Source organism: Garra rufa, chromosome 15, assembly GCF_049309525.1.
Source record: "Garra rufa chromosome 15, GarRuf1.0, whole genome shotgun sequence".
Taxonomy (NCBI): Eukaryota; Metazoa; Chordata; class Actinopteri; order Cypriniformes; family Cyprinidae; genus Garra; species Garra rufa.
This window is the reverse complement of record NC_133375.1, coordinates 25,993,200-26,018,037: the sequence shown is the minus strand read 5'-3', so window position 1 is coordinate 26,018,037 and position 24,838 is coordinate 25,993,200. Positions and strand designations below refer to the sequence as shown.

At 36.0% G+C, this 24,838-nt stretch overlaps 1 protein-coding gene across 1 annotated transcript; it reads left to right on the top strand.

Moving 5' to 3' along the window:
• The first annotated feature begins 1,434 nt into the window (after positions 1 to 1,434).
• Positions 1,435 to 24,228, top strand: samd10a (sterile alpha motif domain containing 10a). Its single transcript, XM_073819674.1, has 5 exons — positions 1,435 to 1,584; positions 6,875 to 7,056; positions 15,053 to 15,221; positions 20,046 to 20,186; positions 22,536 to 24,228. The coding sequence occupies exons 1-5, from the start codon at positions 1,572 to 1,574 to the stop codon at positions 22,556 to 22,558; spliced, it is 528 nt and encodes a 175-aa protein (XP_073675775.1). The 5' UTR covers positions 1,435 to 1,571; the 3' UTR covers positions 22,559 to 24,228.
• The last annotated feature ends 610 nt before the right edge of the window (positions 24,229 to 24,838 follow it).

Here is a 24,838-nt window from a genome sequence, read left to right as displayed (position 1 = left end):
CTTGAAGTGAACTTCTTCTTTAAGTAAGATGAAGAACTGCGCAGATTAGGTTGCAGATTTTACTTAAATGAACTTGCCAAGAAATGAACGAATTGGCTAGTGATTTGACAGCTTTACCGCCACAGCAGATTTCTAGTCACGTTTGGCGTGGCGGGTGTTAATTTCAAATCCTGGATGCAGCCATAGTGTAACCACGACGAGGCACAATTTAGCTGAATTACCTGCACTTAAAAGAGCCTGCGTTTTACAGTTTTCCGCCATTCCTCATACTTTTAAACTTTTCAAATCTGACAGTCCTTGCATCCGAGATCTCACTGGATAAAATATCCACCGGCTGAACACTCCAGATCCGGATGCAGCTTGTTGCGACGTGGGTATTGTTTACTGTTTCTTTTTTAAAGCATACGATGTAAACTGTTTTTGCAAACTAGCAGTAACGTTAGTAGGTTTCACAGACAGGGCCTAGACTAAGCCAGGACTAGGTCATAGTTCAATTAGGACATTTATTTTTTTATAAATGTGCTTAGAAAAAAACATTACTGGTGTGCATCTTGAGACAAAACAAAGGCACTGATATATTTTAAGATCAATCAGTGCAAGTTTCTTTCAGCTGAAACAGCTCAGACTTACAATTTAGTCTAGGACTAGGTTTAAGCCCTGTCTGTGAAACCAAAGGATAGTAGCAGAATGGAGTTTTGGTGAGGGCTTGTTGAAGCTGAGAGAATTGAGGTGAAATGCCTCCCTCTAGTGTTTATAGTGCAAGAAGAAAATATCGTCTATTTGTTGGTATTTTAAAATCGTTTTATAAACGTTAGTACAATAGGCTATAATACGGGCATTCGTACATAACTCTTAAAACTCAATAAAGCTAACAATACAATGATTTTAAACTATTTCCCGAATTTTGGTAAAAGAAGGGTCACAGAAATACATTCCCTAATGTGCATGTTGCTGTTCACAGACTAATTACAGGCTTTGCGTTTTCCCACTGGGACGTGAGAGAGAATCAGACGACCGTTTCTCACGAAACATCCCTTTGGTGACAAATATAACGATTAGAAATAACTACGATGCTAGGGGGGTTCAAAATGAAGTGCACATTTTAATTAACCTACTTTTTAAAAATATGTAGATTTAGGAGTCAATTTAGCAAAGCCCGTTTATATGCGTGCATTAATCATATTATAGGCCTATGTGATATTTGTTTTATGATGTTTATTAATTAGATGTATGTTTTATTAATTTATTTTATTTAATATATAACATTTTAAATATATATTGAATAAATAATGTAAAGGTGCGGCTTCTTCACAAAATATGTACAGCTTCATAACAGAGCTGGATGAGGTGAAACAGTGTGCGTGGGGAGGCGTCAGTGTGAGAATGAGCAGAGCGATGTGTGTACTCTCATATTTTACACTGTGAAGCGCGGGAGTCGATCACTGCACACTGGATGTACCTGCTAAAGAAACACCTTTCAAGGCGCCCAAGGTGGAAAATGGGAGACTTCCGTTTCCAACTTTTAATCTAACAGGAGTATTGGTGCTTGTTGCAGAGTCTGGATTGTTGGCATGGCAGTGGACGGTAATTATTTTATTTCATTCCATTCAAAAAGATAATCGTAGTAGTTAGATGGCACGTAACAAGCTAGAGATGAATCGATGTATCAGTTCCAGAATAGTTGTTTCTTTTTAATTTTCTGATTATATGGTTGAATATATAATGTCATTAATATATTAATATTAATGTTGAAATTGCGCTCAAGTAGGCACTGTTTTTAAGCACATTAGATACTGTTTTCCAGTTAAAGCCTGCTCAGGATAAACAGCTTTGTACACAGTGGCATGGCTAGTTTAAAAGAAACAAGTATGTTTACAGTCTTAATGTTTAAATCAGTGTGTACAGGGTCACAGCCTTTATTTAGAATCAGTTCAAATGATTTTTGAGTCATTTGCTGTTGAATCTACACGCAGAACTTGCCAATATAAAAAGCAAAATAACTGGTTTATTGATATTTTTGAAGTTTTTGTTGTGTAATTTGAAAAATGTTGGCTTGTCCAACATGTCCTTCAAAACCTCAATAGAAAACTCTCTTTTTCATTTTCCGTCACACATTCAAATCCAGAACTGTTTGAAATCACATGAAAGTATCTTTAATCTCTATTAGTTTTCTAGTGAACAAGTTACCTGCTGAGCGGTTTGTGTCACTACACTACTTTAATGAAGGCTTGCATATTCATTTTCGCATTCATCAGCATAGATAATAAGGCCAAACAGATCTGAAGCAAGCAGCTACAGCTCCACATTTCTCTCTCTCTTTCAGTCTGTAGCTCATTACTCCACACAGATGTTGTGTTTCTCTCCCTTCCCGAAGTTCAAACCCCTCATGCTGTTCAGAGATCTCTGGCACACTCGCTTGGTTTCTCACAAGAGACCACATCGTTAGTTCAGTCCAGTGGGTGCAGCAGGTGAGAAAAACACCTTGGACTGAATTTAATTATGTGCTTCAGGGAATGAAGAGCTGTCATGGATGATGGATCTCTAGATAAAATATGGATTTAGATTCATTTTTTTGATTGACACATGCGATGAAATGGGTCACGTGTGCTTGGCCGCGAAGCCTGGCTGTAACCACATAATCAAGATATTCAAATGTAATAGTTTAAAGGAATAGTTTAACCTATAAATGCAAATTGTGTCATCATGTACTCGCACTCATGTCATTCAGAACTCATACTTCTTCTGTAGACCACAAATGGAGATGGTGATTTTTTTCCATACAGTGAATCAGAATGATGCAAAAAATGTTCTTATACAAAGCTGTCATTTGAGATCAGAAGTGTAAAATTCTAGTGTTACATTTGTCAAGTCTGGAGATGAACAACATCTGGTCACCATTTAGTTGTATTGTATGGAATAGAGCATCATGAACATTCTGCTAAATTTCTCATTTTGTTTTACAGAATAAAAAAATCGTACAGGTTTGGAGCTACATGATTGTTTTAATAAATAAATTATTCTAGCCACTGGACAGTATTCATCTGAGATTATTGTCATTTAACATGGTTACGGCCTTGAACATTGATAAGCTTTTTAATACAAGAACCGCATACACTTTTATACAAAAGTTTGGTGTCCGTACGATTTATTGAAATAAATTTAGCAAGGACACATTATTGATTTAAAGTGACGTATAATGTTAAAAAAGATTTCAAATAAATGTAGGTCTTCTGAACTTTTAATTATAATAAGAAATATTTCTTGACCAAAAAGCAGCATATTAGAATGATCTCTGAAGGATCATGTGATACTGAGGACTGCAGAAATGGCTGCTGAAAAATCAGCATTGTCATCGCAGGAGTAACTCATGTTTTAAAATGTAATCAAGTAGAAAACAGTTCTTTAAAGTTGTACAATTATTTCACAATATTACTGTTTTACTGTATTTGTGTTCAAACAAATGCAGCCTTGGTGAGCATAAGAAACCTCTTTCAAAAAAATCTTACAAACCTTAAACTTCTGAACAAAACTCTGCTGTCTATTTCCACTTTAGAGGGTCAAATATAAGGTTTCAGGAGGATATACTGTTTCTAGATTTAGGAGCAAATCTTTTTGTGCACGAATAAATAGAAAATAAGGGCAACATCTGTCCAGGACTAACAGGCCTTGACGTGTTTTCACCCTCCAGCCACAGTTGTGCGACATCTCTCTAATGTCTGCTTCAGAGGCACTGTGATGAAAGACTGTGTTCATCTGTGAGTCCATCCCAAATGCATTCATACAAGCAGGCATCCCCCATGCACTCTTGATGAGGACGGCCTTTGTAGCCGCCTGTGAGTCTGCAGGGAACGAGAGCAAAAGACATCTCTTTTATCTCATCCCGGCCTCCACCTTCCAACGCACACACACAGGCTTATACTGTAGTCTCTACCTCTCGTCAACTCTTGCTTACACACACACACACACACACACACACACACACACACACACACACACACACACACACACACACACACACAGGTATAGAGATAGAATACCATCACACACACTGTCATGCACAGAGATGACTGATTGTACTCATTTGTGCTAAGACTAAGGTGGTGATTAGAACTGTGAGGTTTTAATGAGCGCATACACACACTGTCTCTCTGTCTTTGTCTGTTAATGCACTGGCCTCTCGCAGCTACTAGAAGAAAATCTGCTTATGCTGCCCACTGACTCATTTACAGTCACCAGTCGAGCGAAACTATGCTGTGCTGGTCTTCCGTATTGCTTTTAGAAATATGCACATTTTTTTCACAGTTTTACTCTCACAGCTAAATGTACATACACTGTCTTTTTTGGGAGTGTGTGTTAAAGGGATAGTTTAACTACAAATAAAAATTCTGCCATCATTTACTCATTTTGTTCCAAACCTGCATGACTGTCGTTCTTTTGTGGAACACAATGATATTTAAAAAAAAAAAAAAAATTTAAATTCACTGGTTTTGTCCATATATTTTTCAAAAATATGTTCTTTGGTGTTCCACAAAAGAAAGTATGGGAGCCCGTTTCCGCCACTGAATAATAAAAAAAGGTTATTGTGACTTTATCTCACAATTCCTACTTTTTTTATGACTTCCTACGTTTTTCTGAATTGTGAGAAATAAAATCACAATTGCGAGTTCAGTCAGAATTGCAAGATATACAGTCAGAATTGTGGGAAATAAACGTGCAATTGTAAGATATAAAGTCAGAACTGCAGGATATAAACTCGTAATTCTGACTATTTCTTAGAATTGTGAGATAAAAAATCATAATTGCGAGTTATAGAGTCAGAATTGTAAGATATAAACTCGCAATTCTGACTTTTTCTTAGAATTGTAACAAAATCACAATTGCGAGTTACGAAGTCAGAATTGCGGGATATAAAGTAAGAATTGTAAGATATAAAATCAAAACTGCGAGTTATAAAGTCAAAGTTGTAAGATATAAAGTCAGAACTGCAGCATATAAACTCGTAAGTCTGACTTTTTTCTGAATTATGAGATGTAAAATCATAATTGCAAGTTATAAACTCAGAATTGTGAGATATAAAGTTAGAATTGCAGGATACAAACTCACAATTGTGACTTTTTTCTAAGAATTGTGAAATATAAAAGATATATTTTGTGTGATATAAACTCTCAATTCTGACTTTTTCTCTGAATTGTGAGATATAAAAACGCAATTGCAAGTTATAAAGTCAGTAGTCTCAGCCTCAGACGTCACCCCCATGGAACGTTGGCTAAACGTCTGATGCATATGGTACACTTAACTGGAAACACTTCAGGAATGTCGAAGTCATCATCTGATTAGTTGAATTTGACCGGATTTCCGGGAGACGCGAGTGTCGCGTTTGCTTTCGGTCCTCCGGGAAACAAAGCGCAGACTGATTTTCTCGGCGTTTTGCTAAAAGGTGCTTATGCAGACGCGATTGTTGTTATACAGTTTTGCGACGTTCGCGAACAAATTACTGACTTACTGCTTGTTCTCCCTCTTTTTATTTAACTGGTTATTTCAATGACTGACTTGTTGCACGCCAGTCTGTTGTTGAGGCATTTCCATGCACCGAAACGTGACGCTGAACGAAACGAACTGTGATTGGCTGTTTGACATGTCGATCAAACGGTCTTATGGGCGGGCCTTGGCCAATTAAAGCTGCCATGAATTCCAGACCTTCAGCCGTCAGTCTGAAGGTCTGGCTACGCGAGACTATAAAGTCAGAGATATGAATTGTGAGATATAAAGTCAGAATTGCGGGATACAAACTTGCAATTCTAACTTTTTTCTCAGAATTGTGAGATATAAAATCGTAATTGTGAGTTATAAAGTCAGAATTCCAGGATATAAACTTGCAATTCTGACTTTTTCTTAGAACTGTGAGATATAAAATCGTAATTGCAAGTTATAAAGTCAGAATTGCAAGATATAAACTCATAATTCTGCCTTTTTTCTCAGAATGAGATTTAAAATCACATTTGCAAGTTATAAAGTAAGAATTGCGAGATATAAAATCTTAATTGTGAAATATAAACTCACAATTCAGCAATTGAGATTTTAAATCACAAAATTCTGAAAGATATATATAAACTCGCAATTCTGACATAACTGGCAAATGCGAGTTTATATCTCACAATTCAAAGAAAATGTGAGATGTAAACAGGCAATTGCAAGAAAAAAAAGTCAGAATTGTGAGATAAAAAGACGCAATTATTTTTTATTAAGTGGTGGAAATGGGCTTCCATAAGAAAGTTTCCTTTAAAGCATATTTTGTACCAGGATGATCCTAGCAGATGTCTTAATTGATTCGATTTTCTGTTAACTGTTTAATGAATTTCAAATGCTAGTTTTGTCTAGCTCAGCAAGAACTGATGTTTCTGAGGCGTTCGGTATTTAACAGCACTTAAAGTTTCCTTCCTGGAAATCTGGAGTCTCATATGCTTTTCATTAGATTACCCTACGGGCTACCAATGCTCTGCTTTTTTATCACCCTCTGACACGCTAATGCATAATTTTCCTATTAACTTTGCTGACTAGCGTCTTTAGGTATTATTCTGGGAAGAATCCAAGCCACCCAGTCAGCCGCAGGAGATGTGGGTCATTCAAACATTTCTTATGTGCTTTTACTTAAGCCTAAACCTTAAACCCTTCTCTTAACCACCAAAACCCAAATGACAAACACACTCCTCAAATCTGTAACCACAGCATTTTTGATGCACATAAATACTGAATATCCTACAACGCACTAGTCAACATGATAACAGGTAGCTGACTGACAATGAACAGTGTCTGTCTTTCTAAAGAGGGAAGTGAAAATGTAAGATAATACCAAATCACTCTTTTTCTATCACAGCGGCCTCCAGTTTTACTTTCTGTCGTCCTGCGGTGGAGTACAGGGCTCTTCCAGAAGACTTTAAATACCAGCTGAGTCGTTGTGCAGGTGGAAACCTTACCTGGCATGAGGGGCAGAGCCGCAAAACAGCCGGCGGTCGAACGGTCAAACTACTCCAGCAGCCTGGAACTGAAGGACTGCAGGTGAGACCAAGAAGGAAATCTTTAACAAACGTCTCAGGTTATCTAAATGTGAGCTTTTTCATATTTTGGGGGATTTCGGAAGCAGAAGTCATCATAGTCGGGTCAGCTTCTATAGTGGTGAATGGGAGCGTAACAAATATGTTTTTTATTTCAATTTGCTCCAAAAGCAAACATTTTATCATAACATTTCCATGACTTTTCAAAAGAGAAACATACAGAGATTACATTGAACAAAAAAGATGTTTGATTTACCAGCAGTATTCCAGTCATTTTATTAAAAAAAGGGTTGGTTCACCCAAAAATGACATTTCTATCCTTAATTACTCAGCCTCATGTCGTTCCAATTCATACACAAACTCAACACAAATTAAGATATTAAGAGTTTTTTGACCCTCCATAGACAGCAACGCAACTGAGATGTTCAAGGTTTAGAAGGATAGTAAGGACATTGTCAACCTTAATTTTATGAAGACATGAGAATACTTTTTGTGTGCAAAGAAAACAAAAATAACTACTCTATTCAACAATTTATTTTCTTCTGTGTCAGTCTTCGGCACGCGTTCACGAGAGTACATGACGCATATGTGTGCAAAGCGCAGTAACTACACATTTGGTCAAAATTGAGTTAAGGCTTAAAACGGACATTGTGACAACTGTTTTGTCTTGTGGCAACGTCTCCTGGTTAAATTGTGTCCCGTTTCAGAGAAACGAGAGTTTCAACATGTTTGACTAGCTGGTGTAAAAATTTTAAAGCCATTTTTCTCATTTTCAGTGTTGGCATAGTTACTGCACTTTGCCTTTGGAGGGCAGTATGGAGGGTCAGAAAGCTCTTGGATTCCAACAAAAATATCTTAATTTGTGTTCCGAAGATGAACAAAAGAAAAAAAATCTTTTTTTTTGTAACTATCCCTTTAACTATTTTTTGTAATTTGATACCATAGTATTATAACATAGTGATATAAATGTACATTACATTTTTTTAAAAATATAAAAAAAATATATAAAAAACTGTGCTACATTTATGACGTTAATAATTGTGGAAACACGTCATTGCAGTCAGTGATAAGAGTCTTTTGTCTTATCATCAGAGCTGGTGTTTTAAAAGTGGCATTGAGCATGAGCAAGACATACATTCCCCTTCTTCAGATTATATAATAAAGATAAGAACGAAGCCAAGTGTTTTTTTTATGTATTCCCTCAATCAGCCTCAAATTATCATCATTTTGTACCATCTCATTAACATGACTTAATTATACAAATCAAAGCTCTTTCTAGCGCACTTTCACACAATGTTGAAATTGATCTCAAGAGGACTTTGAGAAAGACCAGTGTTGGCCAAGCTACTCCAAAATACAGCTAGCTTAGTACAATATTCATATATCGTATGAAAGGATAAGTAGATAAACTACTAACTTCACTATTGGGAGTTCAAATTTATATGACAGCTGTGAGAAACTACAAGGCAGGCTGCAGAAACTATAGTGATTATACAGCAGAGCTAATGCCATGGCAGCTTTCAGTTATTCTGTTCTTTAGTTATTAAAAGGTTCATTAGAGAATTTGTGCGCTGATATGTATGTATGGCTGTCCGTTGTTGCATTATCAATAGTAGGAAAGAATTTTTCGCCTTTCAGAAATGAAAACCTGTGCATTAAAGAAAGGTGTAGGAGGGGGTCTTGCAACAAAACGCTTCCTTTCTCTCTCCAGCCATACGTTCTCCATCCATCTAAAAGCGTGTTTAGTTTGTAGAGAATGCGTAAGATGCTGTTAGGCCAGAGGGTAGAAGAAAAGAGAGACCACTCTCCACAGAATGGCTTTAAAACGTCTTGTGGGTCTCAGGTCACATGGGCACTGCTGATTTGAGCACTGAGAGCAAAGATATGGGTTGTAATGTGTGTTTTTAACTTCATTTGATCTTCTGCATTAGCATATTAACGAAGCAAGTGCCTCTACTCGGGTCTGCAGAGCTTTGTGGGTCAAAGTCAGTCTCGCCCGCGCAATTAGACCTCTAGATTTTACAACAGGTTTGCACATGCTAATTAGACCCAAATCTGCTTATGTTAAACTGAGATAAGATAATATTATCTTAATGAGTTTGTGTTCTGCCCTTAATTAATAGTATTCAAAAGTAATTACTTGAGGCAAATCCAGTGTTCTATGGTCATTTCCATTTTCTTTTCCATTTCTGTCTTTCTAGTGCTAAATTAGTTTTTTATCTCCTCTGTGAAATTAGCAGAGGTGCTGTTCATTTGGAAATTTTGTGTTTAGTGGATTAAATGTGAGGGTTTAAACAATTTTGCTGAATTAAAATGTTACTAACACATTAGATAGGAGCTGGCTTTTTCTGATTTTTTTTTTTATGTGTAGTATAGTATAATAGAAACAGTTAAGGTCAAAAGTTTACATACACCTTGCAGAATCTGCAAAATGTTAATTATTTTACCAAAATAAGAGGGGTTCTTATATTCTTAAGTGGTTTTTCAGCATTTTTGTGTATTTGAACCCTTTCAACAATGGCTGTATGATTTTGAGATCCATCTTTTCACACTGAGGATAACTGAGGGACTCATATGCAACTATTACAGAAGGTTCAAACACTCACTGATGCTTCAGAAGAAAAATCAATGCATTAAGAGCCAGGGGGTGAAATTTTTTTTAATCTGAAGATCAGGGTAAATTATTTTGTTTTCTAGGAAACATGTAAGTATCTTCTGTAGCTTCTAAAGGGCAGTACTAAATGAAAACATATATTATATTTAGGCAAAAAAGAAAAATCTACACATCTTCATTCTTTTCAAAAGTTTTCACCCCCTCATTCTAATGCATTGTTTTTCCCTCTGGAGCATCAGTGAGTGTTAGAAACTTTTGTAATAGTTGCATATGAGCCCCTCAGTGTGAAAAGATGGATCTCAAAATCATACAGTCATTGCTGGAAAGGGTTCCAATGCACAAAAATGCTGGAAGACCAAAGAATTTATGGGACCTGAAGATTTTTTGAAAAACAGCGGGTAGTTTAACAACTGACAAACAAGGGACTCGTGACCAACTATCACTAAACAAAAAACAGCTGTGGATCATTCAGGTAACAACAGTATTAATACTTTTGAACAAGGTAATTTTTTATATAAATGTAACTATTATTTTCTCTTGTGGACTATATGTAAACATATTTTATGTAAAATATCTTATTTGGGTCAGTACTAAATAAAAAATAGCATGCATTTTGTATGATCCCTCTTATTTTGGTAAAATAATTAACATTTTGCAGATTCTGCAAGATGTATGTAAACTTTTGACCTCAACTGCACATACTTTGGGGTCACTAATTTTTTAAACTATTTTTGTAAGAAGTCTCTTCAGAATCTTTCTTTTATTCTTTGAGTATAGAAAGATCAAAAGAACAGCAACTATATTAGATTTAATTTTTTAATGGACTAAAATGTTTCATGTGGTCATCTGTTTTTATTGTCTCATCTGTTTTGAACAACAATACAGTTTCTAAATCATTCCTAAACCTTTCTTTTTGCCAGAGTAATTGGAAGAGAAACACCGGACTTAAGGTGAATCTTCTGAACCTGGGTTTAAATTTGTTGCATTTTGCTGAACCGGATCAGAGCGGTTCAGGTTCAGACTGTTTGCCTTTGATTTTCCAAAAAGTGAATTCATGATCAAAAGCTTGGCGTGATCAGACGTCTATGTTAATTTATTCCTCCTGAAAACCCCGAACAGGAGCTGATGAGATCCTAACTAACCTCTGCACTTTTTTTGGCCTTAATTTAAACCATCGTTAATGAATGGTGAACCTTGTTAGCCTCTTCCTACAGTGACAGGAGAAAGAAACAGCTCTGTTTTATCTCTTCCCCTAATGGCTTCATACACAAATCCTTTGTTCATCCCAGCTACACTTGTTAGTATTTTTCTCAACAATGCAGGTTTGTGTATCTCAGTACATGAAAGATTCACTGACATCTCACCACACAGTGTGCTCTTCCCAGAAAAAAAGAGTGAACAAAGAAGAAAGCAAAATAGAAAACAGCACTTTTATCACAAATCTTTTCTCACTTTCATCAGCGCTGTTGTGATTGTCTGTAAACTTTGCCAAGACACGCTACTTTCCGCAGACATGTCATCACAGAATGATCAAAGGAGAGAGGAGGAACTCAAGTGTCTGTTGACTATTTGTAGTCAAAATGCGACTGTTATGTATGCATTTGTGTACTGGGGGCGTTTTTTGATGATTAGGGTTTGTATCTTCTCATTATTGTGTTCACACTGATCCTCTGGGGTCTTGAATGGAACACATACTGTAAATAATTAATGCTGATATTTAAATGGTGTGAATTCCTCTCTCACTGACAGATTCTGTAATGTATAGACTCTATAGCATTGCCTATAGGGACATTGCAGAGTAAGAAAGACTGCATCAGCTTGTCTCCATCTCGAATAATGAGCATTAAAATAGAGAAGGTCTGACAGCTACTTAGTCAGATCCATTCATAAGCTACAAACAAAAAAGCTGATGGTTTATACAGAGAGAAGGTACTTAAAAAGATGTAAATGTGACAGTGACATGCCCGATAGTCTCATTTACAAGGATTTAAAGGGACAGTTCACCCAAAAATGAAAATTCTTACATTAATTACTCACCCTCATGTCGTTCCAAACCCGTAAGATCTTCATTCATCAATGAAAACGAGATGATAATGCAAGGGCGTAGATTTGCTCTGGACATTGGTGGGGACTCCACCATGTCTAGCTTCTTCTTTTTTTCGTTTTTTTTTTTTTTTTGCCGCCATCCTCACATGTATGTCACCCAACACACCTTCTTGCACGGGAAAAAAAATCCACTGCATTTGGCGCTGCTTGTATCTGAACGCAGCCATAGCCTCTCACATGATAGCAGGGAAAGGCACAGCCGATCAAAATGTTCATATGTGTTTTGGGGGCGGGAGGACTCAAGGAGAGAACGTAATTTATCCCTTTCTGCGTGTCTAGGTCAATTTTTTTTTTAAGTGAATTAAATTATTGGTGGGGACATTTCAATGGTCGGAGGATATTGGTGGGGACACATCCCCTCCGTCCACCCTAAATCTATGCCCCTGTGATAATGAAACAAAAACTTGTTTTGAATGACAAAACCTGACGAAAATCTATTGCCATTTTTGTCAACGAATAAAAACGAGACGAAAATGTTAGGTAGGGATGATTTGGGAAGAGATTCATTCAGAATAAATTTGCTGTGTGGTTAGGAGGTTAGACGCGTACATTTGAACTGTATCGAAGCCAACTGATCTATCTTGTGGGACATAAGCTAGCATACATTTGCTGCATGTCTCATAAAATGTTAAAAAAGTTAAATATCTGGAAGAGATGAGGATAAATTCGACGACAAAAAAGAACTCAATTTGGTCCGGTTTTCTGAGTGTCGCATGAATGGAGAAATACACACAAAATTATGTTGAATTGTCAGTTTTGACAAGTATTCATGTAAAAACACTTGGTTGTGTCTTATATGAATGTAAGCATTTGGGAGAATTTTGCACAAATATCAGTACATTGCATCTGTGTATTTGTTTTTAAAAAGACAGCAGCCTCATTTATTTGCTATTGTCTGTGGCATTGATGTTAATCAAGCAACAAAAGAAGAAAATCACTGCTCTTGACTGAATCACTTTAGTAAAGATGAATCTAAATTTATTTATATAAATAAATATGTCTGCTTGAAAGAATGAGGAATGTGGTAAACAAGTTGTTATAAAGAATGCATAATTATCTTGTTTCTTTATGAGAAGTGGTTTCATTTTATTTTAACATAAAGGCATGTTGTTTGTCACAGCAGTTAAATCTGTGTCTATCATGATAAAACCTTAGTATCAAACCTATACAATGAGTTTGGTCATTTTAGAAAAATGCTTAATAAATGCATTACACTGTAGCTAAACCCATTAGATTTTAGCTGACTAAAATCTTATGTTATTTAGTAGACTAAAACTAGACTAGCACTGTTGTTACATGGGCTATTTTAACAATTTCCTTAATACCTTTCTGGCCCTTAAACGTCAGAAAGCTCTCGGATTTAATCAGAAATATCTTAATTTGTGTTCTGAAGATGAACAAAGGTCTTACAGGTTTGGAACAACATGAGGGTAAGTAATTAATGACAGATTGTCATTTTTTGCTGAACTGTTATTTTAAGAGGGGTTCTACAGCCATGAAAAGACTGCAGTGTTATTATGCCTTACTGAGATAGTTGCTGGAGAGATGTGGATCCTCCCCAAAACCAGCTGAGTGGAACTGTCACTTGTTTAGCTTATATGTGTGCATGCATCCATGCAAACATGTATGTGCACGTGCAAGAATGTATGTGTGCGATTTCATGCAGTTGCAGAAGAAAGACTTCCCCACTGCCCTCAAGGGCAAACACAGCAAAGGCATAGAGTAGAAAGTTGCCTGAGGGAGAAAAAGAGAGAGAGAGAAGTAGAGATGGGGCAAAAACTGTGAAGGAGAAAGAAAATTGAAGATGAACTTGAGGGATGGGGTACAGATGGCGGCAAATGGCTTAGAAAAACAAAACAAATAGAGGGAGAAGTGGGAAAATGGAGGGCTGTGATTTTGCGAGGATAAATGACTGTTAATGAAATGGAACACCGAGGAAAGGGAAGAAAATATGCAAAGCACAGGGAATGAAACTATTTGTGAAACAAGTAGCCAGAATTTACGGCAACCTAGAACATTAGAAAATAGTCAAATATAATATATGATGCTGGACCACAAAACCAGTCTTATGTAGCATGGGTATAATTGTAGCAATAGCCAAAAATACATTGTATGGGTCAAAATTATCAAAAACAATTTGTGTCAAAAAATCATTAGGATATCAAATAAAGATCATGTTCCAAGAAGATATTTTGTAAATTTCCTACCGTAAATATATCAAAACTTTATGATTAGTAATAAGAACTTCATTTGGACAACTTTAAAGGTGATTTTCTCAATATTTAGAATTTTTTTTTGCACCCTCAGATTTCATATTTTCAAATAGTTTTATCTCAGTCAAATATTGTCCTACATCAATGGAAAGCTTATTTATTTAGCTTTAGATGATATATAAATCTTATAAAAAATGGCCCTGGTTTTGTGGTCCAGGGTCACATATATAAATAATATAATAATATTATATTATATAATAAAGTAGAGTTTGATTGGATACACAGTTATTCACATAGAAAACATTTATTTGAAATAAAAATATCTTATAAATGTTTTTACTGTTACTTTTGATCAATTGGTTACCAAAAAAAAGTCAATAAAATAAATCTTACTGAACCCAATCTTCTGAACTGTAGTGTTTTTTTTGTTTTGCTGTCACAGTAAACAAACATCATAATCTTGTAGATGCTTTAAACTCTGTTTCATTAGCCTTCATAAACTCTCACTGACTCTCACTGTAGATGATTTGCAAGAATTGGTTTTGCTGGATGATTTTGTATAATTACTCTGTGATCATATGGAAGTGTGTGATGAAGGTCAAGCGAGAGTTATTGTGGCTCGTGTCACTAGCGCAGCCATTGTGACGAATGCTAATCATTCTAGAATGGCCTTCATTTATACAGCTTGATGTGCAGAATCATGGCCGTGTCCGTTAGGCAGCCAATCAGATGGCTGTGTGAGATGAAAACATCCATCTTAATCACTGCCGGTGCATGACATGGAACACAGTTATTTAAAAAAAACATGTATATTTCCCAGAGGTCTTAGCAGGAGGGATAGCTGTTTATCTGTTTATATTCTTTTTTATTATTCTGCTAGAGATTGGTTTCAAATTAGTAGTGCTATAAAAAGTTGTGCATTCATGCGTGGAAGGACTCTAGAAGGACGCATACAATTTAGCCACGTTTTGAAATTAGTTTTTCTATGCCACTTCTCTGTGAAATGCATATTTAAATTAGTTTCCCCATCTCTCTATTTTCCCATGCTCTATTTCTTTCTCTTTCAGTTACGTTCAGGTGAATCGTACTCTGTTTACCACACCAGCCCCACCTTGCCGTGTCTCTCCAGGCCAGTGGTTTTGTGGTCTCAGCAGGATGTTTGCAGATGGCTGAAGAAACACTGTCCACACAACTACTTGACCTATGTTGAAGCCTTCTCCCACCACGCCATAACAGGTTTGTTATCCAACACAAAACAAAAGAGCTATTATAGTTATTGTATAGAATTGAATTGATATTATTCAAATGCATCTGCATTCTGTGTAAAATCTCACAGTGACCCTGCACAAAATCACCTTTTAAAAGATACCGCATGCTCAGCAGTTAGACCAGTCCCTTGACACCAACACATCTACTATATCTCATATGGTATGACAGAAGCATTACCCTTTTAGCTGAAGGTCGGCCAACCTGTGCTCATCTACTTTTTCAAAAGTACGTCTCTTGTCAAAGAACTGGTATATTTCATTCTCAACCCCTGAAATTTACAGTGCCTTAGTCTTTCATGCTCCCTTTTCAATATTCTAGAAAAATGAAAATGTTTTAGCTAGGGGTTGACCGATATCTGTTTTTCAAGGCAGATGCAGATACTAATTATTACTAAGTAGACCGATAACCGATATTTCAAACCGATATATACAGTGGTGGCCAAAATTAGAAAACTAGTATTTTCAACAGCTAAAAAATGGTTTTAAGCCACTTATTTCTATCTTTTGCTGTAGTGTGTCAGTGGGAAATATCAGTTTACATTTTCAAACATTAATTTTGATAATCCCGTGAGATTTTTGTTTACACAAGGAGATCTGATTTTATCATCATACAGTCTGTCTGGAATGACATGAAGAAACAGAACAAACTGAGAGAGACTAAATCCAGAACAACTGTGGCAACGTCTCAAAGATGCTTCAAGAGACTTCCCTGCAAAGCTACCTGAAAAACTATGCGCAAGTGCACCTAGGGCAAAAGCTGCATTTGACAGCATTTTTAAGTGCCTTAAACTTTTAACAGTACTGTAGCTTTGCAGGTAGGTTTCTTAAAGCATCTTGGAGACGTTGCCACAGTTCTTCTGGATTTAGTCTGTCTCAGTTTGTTCTGTTTCTTCATGTCATTCCAGACAGACTGGATGATGATGAGATCAGTTCTCTGTGTGGAACACTGGCTGTTGTCAGACTTCTTGCAAACACAAATCTCACATTACAGTTAATGGCAAAATTAATGTTTGGAAATGTAAACTGATATTTCCTACTGACACACTACAGCAAAAGACAGTAATAACTGACTTGAAATCATTTTTAGCTAGTATTTTTTTATACTGGTATTCTAATCATTTTGGCCACCACTGTATGTCTAGTGTAAAAATTTTAAATAATGTCAAAATTAAGAATAAAAAGGGTTCTGACATTTCCTTTAAATGCTTTTAAATTATTTTATGGACAAATCGGTTTTGAAAATGACCAATAATCATAAAAATGCTTGATATTGGCCCCGATAATCGGTCGCCCCCTAGTTTTAACACTTGCACAGAACTAAAAAGTATGTGAGTAGAAATAACCATAAAATGCTTGATATCGGCACTGATAATCGGTTGACCCCTAGATTTAGCACTTGCACAGAACTAAAAAGTATGAGATTATAAATAACCATAAAAATGCTTGATATAGGCACCGATAATCGGTCGACCCCTAGTTTTAGCACTTGCACGAACTAAAAAGTATGAGATTAGAAATAACCATAAAACTGCTTGATATCGGCACAGATAATTGGTCGACCCATAGTTTTAGCACTTGCAGAGAACTAAAAAGTATGAGATTAGAAATGACCATAAAACTGCTTGATATCGGCACCGATAATCAGTCGACCCCTAGTTTTAACACTTGCACAGAACTAAAAAGTATGTGAGTAGAAATAACCATAAAATGCTTGATATCGGCACTGATAATCGGTTGACCCCTAGATTTAGCACTTGCACAGAACTAAAAAGTATGAGATTATAAATAACCATAAAAATGCTTGATATAGGCACCGATAATCGGTCGACCACTAGTTTTAGCACTTGCACAGAACTAAAAAGTACGAGATTAGAAATAACCACAAAAATTCTTAATATTGGCACCGATAATCAGTCAACCTCTAGTTTTAGCACTTGCACAGAACTAAAAAGTATGAGATTAGAAATAACCACAAAAATTCTTAATATTGGCACCGATAATCAGTCAAACTCTAGTTTTAGCACTTGCACAGAACTAAAAAGTATGAGATTAGAAATAACCATAAAAATGCTTAACATCAGCACCAATAACCGGTCGACCCCTAGTTTTAGCACTTGCACAGAACTAAAAAGTACGAGATTAAAAAATAACCATAAAATTGCTTGATATTGGCACCGATAATCGGTCGACCCCTAGTTTTAACACTTGCACAGAACTAAAAAGTATGTGAGTAGAAATAACCATTAAATGCTTGATATCGGCACTGATAATTGGTTGACCCCTAGATTTAGCACTTGCACAGCACTAAAAAGTAAGAGATTAGAAATAACCACTAAAAATTCTTAGTATCGGCACCAATAATCAGTCAACCTCTAGTTTTAGCACTTGCACATAAATAAAAAGTACGAGATTAGAAATGACCATAAAACTGCTTGATATCGGCACCGATAATCAGTCGACCCCTAGTTTTAACACTTGCACAGAACTAAAAAGTATGTGAGTAGAAATAACCATAAAATGCTTGATATCGGCACTGATAATCGGTTGACCCCTAGATTTAGCACTTGCACAGAACTAAAAAGTATGAGATTATAAATAACCATAAAAATGCTTGATATAGGCACCGATAATCGGTCGACCACTAGTTTTAGCACTTGCACAGAACTAAAAAGTACGAGATTAGAAATAACCACAAAAATTCTTAATATTGGCACCGATAATCAGTCAACCTCTAGTTTTAGCACTTGCACAGAACTAAAAAGTATGAGATTAGAAATAACCACAAAAATTCTTAATATTGGCACCGATAATCAGTCAAACTCTAGTTTTAGCACTTGCACAGAACTAAAAAGTATGAGATTAGAAATAACCATAAAAATGCTTAACATCAGCACCAATAACCGGTCGACCCCTAGTTTTAGCACTTGCACAGAACTAAAAAGTACGAGATTAAAAAATAACCATAAAATTGCTTGATATTGGCACCGATAATCGGTCGACCCCTAGTTTTAACACTTGCACAGAACTAAAAAGTATGTGAGTAGAAATAACCATTAAATGCTTGATATCGGCACTGATAATTGGTTGACCCCTAGATTTAGCACTTGCACAGCACTAAAAAGTAAGAGATTAGAAATAACCACTAAAAATTCTTAGTATCGGCACCAATAATCAGTCAACCTCTAGTTTTAGCACTTGCACATAAATAAAAAGTACGAGATTAGAAATAACCACAAAAATTCTTAATATCGGCACCAATAATCGGTCGACCCCTAGTTTTAGCACTTGCACAGTACAAAAAAGTACGTGATTAGAAATCTGCCATATATGCTCATGGACAATTAGTTTTGTTTTTTAACCATTCATCTGAGACATGTATTATTTTCCTTCATAACATACATGTATAGTCCCAAAACCTTCATTAGCTACTTGCCTGAGCTGTGAAAAACAAGAAAACTGACAATTTCAAGCTTTTACATGCTTATGAAAAGAATCCAGCAGTGGAAAACATATCTACTGTCATGTAAAATGTCATATTATAATATTAGTGATATCTACAGCACTGTTCAAAAGTTTAGGGTCAGTAATTTTTTTAAAATAATACTTATATTCAGCAAAGTGCATTATCAAAAGTGGCAGTAAAGACTTGCATTGTGACCAAAAAAAAATGTTTTTTTTTTCAACTTTCTATTCATTAAATAATCCTGAATAAAATATTAGCTTCCACAAAAGTATTAAGCAACACAATTTTGATAATAATGTTTAATGAAAATTATAATGTTTAATAATGAAATGTTTCTTGAGAACCAAAGCAGCATATTAGAATGATTTCTAAAGGATCATGTGATACTGAAGACATAAGAAATGGCTACAATTAAAAAAAAAATGTTAAAAATGTAATAACATTTCACAATATTATAATTTTACTGTATTTTTTTATCAAATTAATGCAGCCTTAGTGAGTATAAGAGACTTTCAAAAACATTACATTTTACTGACCACAAACTTTTGAATAGTAGTGTGTGTGTGTGTGTTTGCCAAAAAATTAAAGAAAAAAAAAAGAGCTTTTGTTTATTGGCCATCAATGGTAAAAGTTGCAGCCAGTTGGATGTTTTGAAGCTAGGACTCGCTGGCCATACTGATATCCTTTATTATCCATTATTATTTTACCATGTTTTTCTTGGATTTGAAGAATTTTGGTGTGAATATGCGATTCATGTCTGAGTGTGTCATGGGGTCCCACTCACACACTAGCGCTTAGACCGCTGCTTCTCCCACTCACTCCTTGAGCACTCTCTTGCTCACTAGGGACCCGTGTGGCTTCCCGTCCCCCACAATTCCTCTCTTTTCTCTCAGTGGACATAAAGCATCAAGATCACAGACACCCTGGGTGAGATCCATAGAAAAGGAAATGGAGAGAAAAGGAATATAGAGAGTTAAAAAACATGAGGACATAAGACAGGCGCAGTGTTTTTTTCCTGCAAGGCGGTGGACTGAAGTGTTTAGAGTCACAGCACGAGAGGCTCAGTTGGAAATAAAGTGGGAAATGAACCCGGGGCAGCCCGTGCCCTCAGGCAGCAGTTCCACACAGCATGTTACCATAGTCACACATGCAAAGATCACTGGGAACATGGAGATAATAACCTTAGGGGGATTTGCAATGCTGTAACTTGTTTATAGCTGCCAGCAAAACTGTGCATACATAATGCAGAGGCTCTGCAGCGCTTGTGTATTTCCAAGGAGCTCATGTCGAGTGAAATTGTCTCTCTCTTTGTCACTTTGTCTTTGTCAGGTCGTGCTCTCTTGAGATTGAATGGCGAGAAGTTAGAGCGGATGGGTTTGGTTCAGGAGACTTTGAGACAAGAGCTTCTCCAGCAGGTTCTGCAACTACAAGTACAAGAGGAAGGGCGCAACTTACAGCTGCTAAGCAGAGGTGTGTGCGTGTGTGTGAATAAAGAGCAAAAATGAGGAAGAAATATTCTGCAGCAGGTGGCATGACCTAAAAGCGATAATGTGAGCATAATGGAAAATGAAAGTTATGGCGGTTTGGTTTATTTGTGCCTATTTATCTCTCTCTAGCAGTTTTATTTTATGCTTTAGTGCAGGGTTTTTTTACATTTTATATTTCTGGGATGCAAAAATCTGTGAGCCTCTTGCAAGGGACACCCTTTCCAATAACATAAGCCAAAAGAAGTGAATAAAATAATATTTAGAAATCATTTAGTTGATTACATCTTTTTTTCTACTCACTAATGGAGTTATGTCAAATTAATAAACCTGAATAAATATGTGCTCACAGTATAAAATGTATTCATTTATAAACATTTATGACTGTAATTTTATGAAGGGATGGTAGTTCCGTCTAGAACGTCAGCAAGGCTTGCCCCAATGGGCCTGATGGGGATGCTACAGCAATCAAAAGTACAAAATCATAACTCGTAACTCCTAAACCATCAGTTGCAGGCTCAAATGTCTTATGTCGATGGAATACTTGGCTCATGCTGGACACGCATGATTCAGATTCGTTTGTGAGCCTGGCGAAATTTTTGGGTATTTTGGATTTTGGGATTTTTCGCCCGATCGGGACCAGTCCAGAGCAAAAAAATACTCTGGAGAGAATATTAATAACTATCAAAAAAAGTTAAACTTTCAACTCACCGTCACAAAGGGGCACCAAAACGCTCAAAAGGGGAAAGGCCACTTTTAATAAAATGCCTAACTCTTGAACAGAATAAGATATCTTCGCCAAACTCAGAACTCAATCTGAGGTCACAGGGAAAAAATTGCGGAGCTTGGCCACTTGGTGGCGCTATAAGGAAAAAAGGAAAAAAAACTATGCAACTGTTACTCCAATTGACCTGAAAATTGGTATCTCTGTCCAAAGTGCCACAAGGGTCTATGAGGACATTCGCATATTTCAAAAAACATGGCCGCCATCAGCCAATTAATTTTAAGCACCTATTAGACAAGGTTAAATGAGGCCAATCGGAACAAAAGCACCTATTAGACAAGGTTAAATGAGGCCAATCGGAACGAAACTTAGTGGGGACTCATGGCCCTAAAGGTCTGGAGGAATTTTGAAAGAAATTGGCCACTAGTTGGTGCTAACAAGTTTTATGCCTCTGTAATCACGTGGTGTTTCACACATCCACACAATATTCATATCATTTGATAGACTGCCTCATATTGAGCAACTTTGCCTCAAGAACCACAGCTGTTAATCATATTGTTCATTAATTATTCAAACAAAAAAAACTTACTTTATGAACTAGTCCAAGGTTTTTTGCTCAATTTCAAGAAAATAAAACACTGCAGCACAATTCTCTGGAGTCTCTAGATTTAAAAAAAATTGAATTTTGAAATTTGAAAAAGTTGAATTTTACCCAAAAGCCTATAAATCCTGAATGAAAACTCAAAACTTTACTAAACTTAATGATTCTTCAGATGATTCTTAACAAGCATGCAAAGTTTCATGGAGATCGGATTAGAGGTGGCGCTATAACTGCCATAACAATTATTAAACATATTTGTATGGTAAACTACCTGGAAATGCCAAAAATGCTCTTTTTAATCACTGATTTAGCTGGTTACAGGCTTGCTAAATATTATGTAATGTTTTTTTTTTCTTTATGTGCTTAAATGCCTTAAAGTGCTTAAACCCCGGCAATCGCTGCTTGCAGCTATATATTTTTTAATGTTTTTAAACTAAGTCTCTTATGCTTGCTGAGGCTGCATTTATATGATCAAAAATGCAGTAAAACAGTAATATCTGACATATTATTACAATTTAAAACAAATATTTTCTATTTCAATAAATTTTAAAATGTAATTTATTCCTGTGATGGCAAAACTGGAATCATCCTAAGATTTTGTGCTCAAGAAACATTTCTTATTATTATAAATGTTGAAATCAGTTCATATTTTTGTAAAAACATTAATATATTTTTATATAAAGATTATTTGATGAAAGTTCAAAATAAAAATTTATTTTAAATAGAACTTAATTGTAACATTATAAATGTCTTTACGGCCACCTCTGATCAATTTAATGAATCCTCACAGTATAAATAAAAAAAAAATCTTACTGACCCCATACTTTTGAATCATAGTGTATATAAAAATCCCAAACCCAGAGAGAAATCTGCCTTCTCAATTTTGAAGTCCACCATATAGCACTGTTATGTGTATAGGTTGCCTCTGGAGAACTATTCTGAGATAGTTTAGGTTCATTCACTCATTCATGCTTTTTCTCTCAATCCCTCACTTCCCCTTTCTTTTCCAGGGCTATCCGGAAACCTGTCATAGCTTCAACCATGCGTGGGGCAGTTCTACCAGACTGGCTGCACTCTGAAGGGACATCAGTGTCTGGACAGGCTGAGGCCAGAGACATTTGACTGGAGCTGTCATGGACTGGGACACGAGGACAGGTTTCAGTTATACAGCTCAACCCCCACATTCTCACTACACTTACAGAAAACTCACACCAGATGAGACCGTCAAAAGGAGCTTTCATGTGCATCCATGATTTATCTACTCCAAATCTGCTTCGAAATGCAAACATAAAATGCAGAGTCTTTAGATCTGATAAAGGTGGACCCAGCTGGCTGTACCAAAGCTCCCTGGATTTTGTAAAAACTCAGATCCGCTTTCAGCAGACCTTCAACAGTGATGTCTGGAAATACTGTCAGAACTTATGAACTTTTGCCCACAGAAACAGGCTCGCTAACTTTTTTCTGCTGGAATGTGACCTTGCCAGACGTGCCCTCAAACATTCCCGTCAAGATTGCGGTACTACGTAAGCAAATTGTGTCCGGTACCTTTAAGTGTTCGAGGAATCATTTGGAATTAGAGATGAACCTAAATAGTTCAAACCTGCATTTGTACTGTGAACCCAACTGGACAGCCTGTTTTAGTGGGTTTTATTTTTTCTTAATTGCTTTTTAACTTAAGAGGATTCTGTTTCTGGGAACAAGAAGATAAAATGCGTCCAAACTAGTTTCCCATGTGACAGTGACGACAGCATTTACACTGAAATGATAAGTATCTTTGGCCACAAAAGGCTGTGTTTATGTTGTGTAAATCACAAAGCTCTGTAACTGTCTGAAAATTGCAGATGACAGATGTAAAAAACAGATGACGTGCTGCATTGTAGCCAAAAAAAGACTCAAGTGTGGACTTGCCCAGAAGACCATTCAAAATACCCACATCAAAACATCTAGATGATACAGTGTGAGAACCTGAAAGTGGTTGGGACACGAAACTGCATAAAACTGTGGAGAGTTTGATGTATTATTTCAAGTAATGATAGGAGTCTGATTCCTGATTCCTGAACTTGGATTAAGTGTTGTGACTCACCTTGTAATATATTAGATTTGATCATAAATTTCCTGTCAAAACTTTCTTCAAAAACTGTTGGAGGTGCATTGGCACATAAGACGTTTCAAAAGATACTTTACAGGCAACAATTTTCTACTGAAAAAGGCTAAACTAGTTAAGGATTGTGAAACAGACTTCGGATTACACAATGTGCTTTTACCTGAGGGCAGCGTTGTTCAATTTAAATCTGGATTGTACATTTCCAGAATGCATTGTTACATTTTCACATGACATACCAAAAGAAACCTTTGCATTTTGTCACATATTTGTATGGTTTCCAGACCTACAGTTAAAGACTGTTCTAACTGATCACAAATGTCATCATTGAATTAATCATGTGCATATTTGTAATATGGTAATTTAAGGTAATTTTGCTTCTTACTTTTTACATTTAAATGGTTTTATTCTAACATTATACATGACACGTTGTTTGTGATTGTTATGAAGCAACTTTTTCCCCCATTTCCTTTTATACTTTTTGTTTGTGTGTATGAGTATGTATGTGATATGGGAATTCGTTCAAAGATAACAATACTCCAAACAAACTTGAGCTCAAGCTGTTGTGCACTTTGTATTTAAAATAAAGCAAGCCTGCACAACTTTCATCGTAATTTTTAAAGAGAATATATGTTTTCCTTCTCAGTAATTATTTGTTTTATTTGGGTCGTTCCTACTATTCAGTGCCTTTTGAGCTTTGATAAAAAAGAAAACTACTTTATAAAAGTCTGTTTCATCATAAAAAGAAAATGCTTAATTCATATAGTTCATGCACTTACTAGGCCTAAGTATTTTTTTCCAAAACAAACTTCTAAACTTGTCAAACTTGGACTACAACAATTATGGAGAAGTGGCTTTCTGTACAAATCGTTCAGCAATTACTCTGAGTAATGTTGACCACATCAATTATTTGTAAATGTATAGAGGGTTTGCACTTACGTCACAATTTGGTCAGTTACCTGGATGCGTGGCCATATTGGCGAAACTCAGATGTAAACAACTGCATTGATTGCATGTTTAATGAACTACTAAATATGTTGTTCTGCTAATTTATGTTGCCTAAACCACAGAAAAAAATGTGTGGAAGCTGCAAAATCATATAGACAAGGACATGGTAAGCAGGAAAAGGTGCAATATTTTGACAAACTAAAGTTAATAGGTGGTAAAGATACATACGAGCAGTATTATTTAAGATATTATTCTAATTTATTC